The sequence below is a fragment of the Agelaius phoeniceus genome, chromosome 5 (assembly GCF_051311805.1).
Source record: "Agelaius phoeniceus isolate bAgePho1 chromosome 5, bAgePho1.hap1, whole genome shotgun sequence".
Taxonomy (NCBI): Eukaryota; Metazoa; Chordata; class Aves; order Passeriformes; family Icteridae; genus Agelaius; species Agelaius phoeniceus.
Window position 1 is genome coordinate 17197201 of NC_135269.1, and position 5951 is coordinate 17203151.

Here is a 5951-nt window from a genome sequence, read left to right on the forward strand (position 1 = left end):
TTGCAAAGTGTAGTCCAGTACCCACAGCCCGTGGGTGACGGCTTGGACGAGGTGACACGTCTGCGAATGGAGGTGCGTGCCAAGCTCCAGGAAGAGGAGAAGATTCGTCTGGAGCGGGAGGTGGAGCAGCTGGTCCTGGTGAAGCAGGGTGCCTTGGCCTGGGGAGACCTGCTCTGCTCTGCCTGGCAGCACTGGCAGCTCTGGGCTCTTGCTGGGCTCCTGCTCCTTCTCTTGGCACAGTGGTATATGTGGAGGAAAGGGAGCCTGAGGAGAGAGGAGCAAGGAGAAGGACACGATGGTGTAAATGAAGAGGAAGTTGAAAATGTGGATGCATATGAAGAAGACGTTGGAAATGAAGATGAGGGAGACAGTGACATGGAGGAGGAGGAAGATGACAGTGATGATGGCCGTGCAGAGGATGTCGACAATGCTGCTGCGAATGAAGAGCGTGATGCTGCAAATGAAGTTGGCAATGAGGCTGCCAATGCAGCAAACGTCAATGATGTTGGAAGTCAAGTGGAAGAATACCGTGATGGTGCCGATAACTTTGGAAGAATCATAATGGAGCGCATACAGTGGCCTGTGCGGGACCTGCAGGAAGGATGCATGTGGACAAGAAGGCTGATGGAGCATTTTGCAATTTATTTTCGACGGGTCTTGTCCAACAGTTTCTATCCGGTACTGCAAGGAGCCATTGGGGTGGGCAGTGCCTTTGAAGGTTGGAGTCCTCGTGAGCAGGATGTTGTGTACCAGGTGCTCATACCCATGACACCTCCCCGAGGGCACAGCTTCCACCTAGAGCTGGGCACTGCAGGGCAGAGGCGCTTGAGGAACTTCCACATCCGCGTGCAGCAGGAGTGCACCTGCACGAGCGAGCGGCAGGGTGAGAACATGCTGTGCTTCCTGCACCACCCTGAGGAGGAGCTGAGGAGGCATCAGGATCCCAGCCTCCTTCATACCCTGTGCACGGGCTCCTACCTGGACGTGGGCAAAACTGCCCGCTGGTTCTACCAGCTGGTGAGAGCAATCTGGCCGGCTTTGCTTGAGTCACACCATTGGCATTTAGTGCTGCTGCCCCCCAGACGCTCCTGCCAGTTCAAGGTGACCAATGGCAGAGAAAGCTACCGGATCGAGATGCTGTTTGGGGTGCGGCAAGGCAACTCAGACGTCTTTGTAAGCAGCCAGCCTAGGCAAGCCCACACCTCCAGCATAATCTGGCCGGAGAGCTACGCTGTGGCCGAGATGAAGTTCTTCAGGTACATCGCCAGGCGGGCTCCCCCTGACAGCTTGCACCTGAAATGCCTGCAATTCTTCACTCGTCTTCAGCTGGGCTTAGGCTTCTCCACCTATACCATCAAGACCATTGTCATGCACCTCCTGAGCATCTTGCCCGTGTCACAGTGGCGCAGGAGACATTTTGTGAGGCGGCTGATGGATATCAGCGAGAGCCTGCGCGCGTGTGTGGAAATGAGACGCCTCAATCACTTCATTGTGGGCAACCAGAGGCTTCCTGAGGGGATCCACTTGCCCCCAGAGGTCCTAATGGCCAGGTCATGCAATCTCTTCCATCACCTGGTGATGGATCCGGTTGCCCACTCCCAGGCGATGAGCCAGTACGTGGATCTGCACCATTGGTTGAAACGGATCCTTAAAAATGAACAGTGAAAGAGGTTCTGCAGAGAGCTGTGCTTGTGAGGCTCACACCTGGTGGCAGAGAACCAGCTCTCACTAGACGGGCAAAGAAGGGAGAATGTGGGCTACAGAGAGGGAAGGGAAAATGCTGCGTAGGAGCACTATGCCAGCAGCAACCGCAGTGTGGTCTCAAGAGCCTCCCCAGCACTGCATCCAGTTTGGCTACAAAGATCAAGGAACACGCATGAGGAAATGCTATTATTCGCCCACCTCTTTCTTTGAGTCCCTTCTCCCTCTGAGAGCTTCACCTTGTGCAGGGACGCCGATCTCAGAATCCCAGATGAGGGAATGTTTGAAAGGACCACTGGTGGTATCATTTGGTTCAGGGGTGCTCCAGGCAGGTCTTCCCGCTCTACACTACAAAGGATTGCGTTCCGGTCAAGGCTCTTGACTCTTTCTGGGGAGATAGACTCCACAATCCCTGGGCAAGGTTTGGGATCAGTCAATGGACGGTGTTTTTCCTTGCTTCTGCATGGGAATCCTTCAGGTCAGCATTGTAGCAACTGTGTTGGAGCTGACGTGATCTTTTTTGAATATGTAAAGATCTAGGTTGTTAATTTGTGTATATATATACACCCCGTGTGTACATATTATATGCTAGAAAGCTTTTCAATTAGCATATATAATAGTTAAATATAATAAAAGCCTCTAGAATATTTAAAATATTATCAATGGTATGAATTACGTAACGGTTATAACATGATAAGAAAGTATTCTAAAGAGTCAACCATGTAATTTTCTTTAAAGAAGGCAATATAGCCAATATTTAGTGTCACTCTAAGTTGTGATACATATTAATGCTCTCGGGGCATTTCTATCTGGAAAGATTGTCATAAGTAGATATATTTATGCATAACACTTTTATCTTCTATATTGCAAATAAGAAATTATTTTATGTAGTAGTAAAGCCATAGATCGTGTCTCTGTCTTTTGGGGACACACAGTTATGCTCTATAGTTAGTGCTTTTGTGAGCAGCAACCTGGAAACTGCTTTGCTCTTGATTCAATAAACTACAATATTCCAGAGCCTGGATCATGCAAGACTTTATTGACCCCAACTAGACCTACAGTTACAGGTAAAAGTGACAAGTTGTGAATCTGGGCTTGTGAAGAGTCTCCTTGAAATTAGCCAAACTTGCAGTGCCGAATCGGTTCTAATCCGAAATGAAGTCCAGCTGCCCCCGGCCCCTGTGATCACAGAATGCCAGAAGGGCCTGCCTTGGAAGGGTCCTTAAAAATGGTCTTGTTGCAGCCCTGCTGCCAAGGGCAGAGACAGCTTCCCCTAGGCCCGGTTGTTTCAAGCCCCGCCCAGCCTGGCCTGGAACACTGCCAGGGATGGGGCAGCCACAGCTGCAGCGTGGGCAGCGTGGGCCGGGGCCTGAGCAGCCTGAGAGGCAAGAATTTCTTGTGCATCTCCAGCCCAAGCCTGCCCGCTGTCGGTGGGAAGGCACTGGGCCTGGTGCTGTCCCTGCAGGCCCTTGTCCCCAGCCCCTTCTCAGCTCTCTGCTGGGCCTGGTGCAGGGAGTGAAAGGCGGCAGGAAGTTGCCCCCAGAGAAGGCCTTGGAGAGCACTGGGGCCAGGAGTGTCACCATGAGGGCAGCAAGCAGGGCCTGTTCTGGCCGTCGGGGGGGGGGAGGGCACAGGGCGGGCGCTGAGGCCCTGCCAGCTGGAGCTGGGAGCTCCGGCGTGCGGCTGGCAGAGAGCCGTGGGAGATCCGTGCAGCGGCAAGGAGACGGGCTTCTAGATGTGTTAGAAAGCAGAGAAGAGCTGGAGAATGGGCGCCGAAGGAGTAGGGTGTCTCCCTGTGGGGAAAAAACTTCACGATGCCAGAGGATAGTCCAGGGAGGACACAGAGGAGACCTGTCATTTTACTGGAATAAAGGGAGAGGCCAAGGGATATTTCCCCTTGGGGTGTCTCGATTTGTTGAGACCCAGGACAAGGGCGCGGCCTCCATTTTTATCCTTATTCCCAGGTGCATCACCCTCTTCCTTCCCCCACTGCCTGAGGTACTCGGAAGGTACAAGACTTCCCGAGTTGCCTACTGTGTGGAACCCCTCTGTCACTTTGATTGCAGAGGCAGGAATGGCACCATACACGCACACCATGGTTCATGCACAGCAACCAACTTTTATTGAGTGCTGTCTTCCTTTGCAGATCTGAATGTCTGCCTGGTCAGTCCATATCGGTTGAACCAGTTGCCACGCAGCCAAACGGGCAGTAGCTGCTGGTGTCCCCAGCGGTCCAGGCCCGCTCCCCAATGGTCCACACTGGTTAAGTTTTCTAATTAAAGTACCTATAGCATTACTTATGCTTCAGTTACAAAATAAGGATGAAATGAAACTGTGAGGCCTTCAGTTGAGCTGTTGGCCACCACAATACCCCTCTGTTTTATGCTCCCTCTGGTTTATATATTTGTAAGCCTGTAGAAGGCACAGGCATGAAAGGAGAGGTGCTGGGGTCACCCTCTATGTAAGGCAGGGTTCCACCTGTCTAGAGCTTAATGATGGTGCTGATGGGGTTGAGCAGTTTTGGGTAGGAATCAGGGGGAAGACCTACAACAGCAGCCTGTGACTCTTAGATGGCGGTTCATCACTGCAGTCTGTGTAGCTGTGCCTGTTTATGCACGGAAAGCCAGACCAATCTATCTGGAAGTGGTCACCCAAAAGACATCTTTCTAATGCAGAACAATTGTACTGGCACACCCTTTTGGGAGCAGGAAAAGGAGCGCTCTCCCAGAGGCCTGGTACACAAGTGGTTGTGGGGGGGGAAGCAGGAGGATGCTGTCGTGCTCATCCTTAAGAAAAGCAGCAAAGCTGAAACCAAAATGCGCAGTTTATAACTGGTTGTCGGCAATACTGCCATTTTATAGCAAGTGTTGAAGGATATTCTTCTGTTTATGTGTGCTCATCAAATTGTTTATTCATATTCTTTCTAGGTTTTCCTGCTCCTTTGACTCTCCTATTGCACATTGCTTTTTATATCAATAATGCCAGGGCCATAAAGTACAAAAGAATGAAGCCATAAGCTAGTTTTATCAAATATGGCAAAGTAAACTGCTATATAACAGATAAATAAACTAACTATAATCCCTTGGAAATGAAAATACCGATTTACATGTTATCTAGTAGACACAGAAAGGGAAGTGTTCTTTATGAAAGTCTTCTGAAGGGAAACTTTCTTTGAAATGCTGGTTTTGGCCATTAAAGGAAAATTAATGTAAAATCATGTAAAGTTGCTTTATTTTTCCTTTTGCTCACGTCTACTTTCTCTTCTCTTTCACTTTCTTTCCCTGAAGAAAAAAAACCCCTTCCTTAGTGTCTGTTTCCTTCATGAGCCAGCTGTTTAATACAGAGAACTGAAGTATTTTCAATATTTTCATTTTCAGCCCCCTCTTTTCCATGAAAGAAGTACTGAGGAAAGTAAAATCTTTATTTTTAGAGGCAGTGAAATGCCTGGTCAAAAATCTTTCCTAAAGGGATTTTTTTGAGGGCCAGATAGGAATTTTTTGTCCAGTTTCATTGGTGAAAGGGCAATTTGGAGGGGACAATTTTATTTCTCAGCATCTCTCGATGGATCTGAAGATGGCAGCTATTTAGAGGGATCAGAAACATCAGTGATGTCTGAGGAAGGGGCTGGAAGGCTGCTGCTCATGGAAGGACTGATGCAGACAGGCAGCAAATGCACAACTGGGTTGATCTCAGTAAAAACACACAGTTGTTGCATGACAAAAGGTGCAGAATGGGGCTCCACACCTTGGATGACACAGGGAAAAATCCCAAAGAACATTTAGCTTCCACAAGGGATTGCAGAATCTCTTCTGTTGGGCCTCTTTACTACCAGAGGGACTCAAAGAGCTTCCCCCACCAGTCCAAATCCTACATGTGGAATGAGAGCCACCTCTTAATTACTGAGCAATATTCTCCTTTTCCTGAGGCATGCAGCAGCTCCTGGCAGAGCATGAGGCCAATTTTCCAGCCATGCTGTGGCAGCCACTGTGCCTCTCATCACCGCTCCCCTCTTCTATTACAAGTGTGTTCATTTACTCTCCTATCTACAAGCTTTATTTTCAGGATGGGAACGGCAAGGATCGAGAACTCCCTGGGAGTGTTTAACCACTGCCAAGCTCCCCATTGTCATCTCTATTTGTTTGGTAATTCCCCAGCACTTCACATCACAAATCCATTTTATTTATTTTTTTTTTCAGAGGCCCCTGAAGTGCTTCAGAAATCCCAGTTAGCTGATCTGCACAGTTTTTTTT

At 49.2% G+C, this 5951-nt stretch overlaps 1 protein-coding gene across 1 annotated transcript; it reads left to right on the forward strand.

Moving 5' to 3' along the window:
- Positions 1–1665, forward strand: LOC143694027 (inositol 1,4,5-trisphosphate receptor-interacting protein-like 1). Its single transcript, XM_077177984.1, has one exon. It carries the CDS (start codon positions 67–69, stop codon positions 1663–1665), a length of 1599 nt encoding a protein of 532 aa, XP_077034099.1. The 5' UTR covers positions 1–66.
- The last annotated feature ends 4286 nt before the right edge of the window (positions 1666–5951 follow it).

Bases quoted from the DNA above. Each gene is read 5' to 3' on its own strand.
- LOC143694027 (XM_077177984.1), top strand. From the start codon at position 67: ATGGAGGTGCGTGCCAAGCTCCAGGAAGAGGAGAAGATTCGTCTGGAG.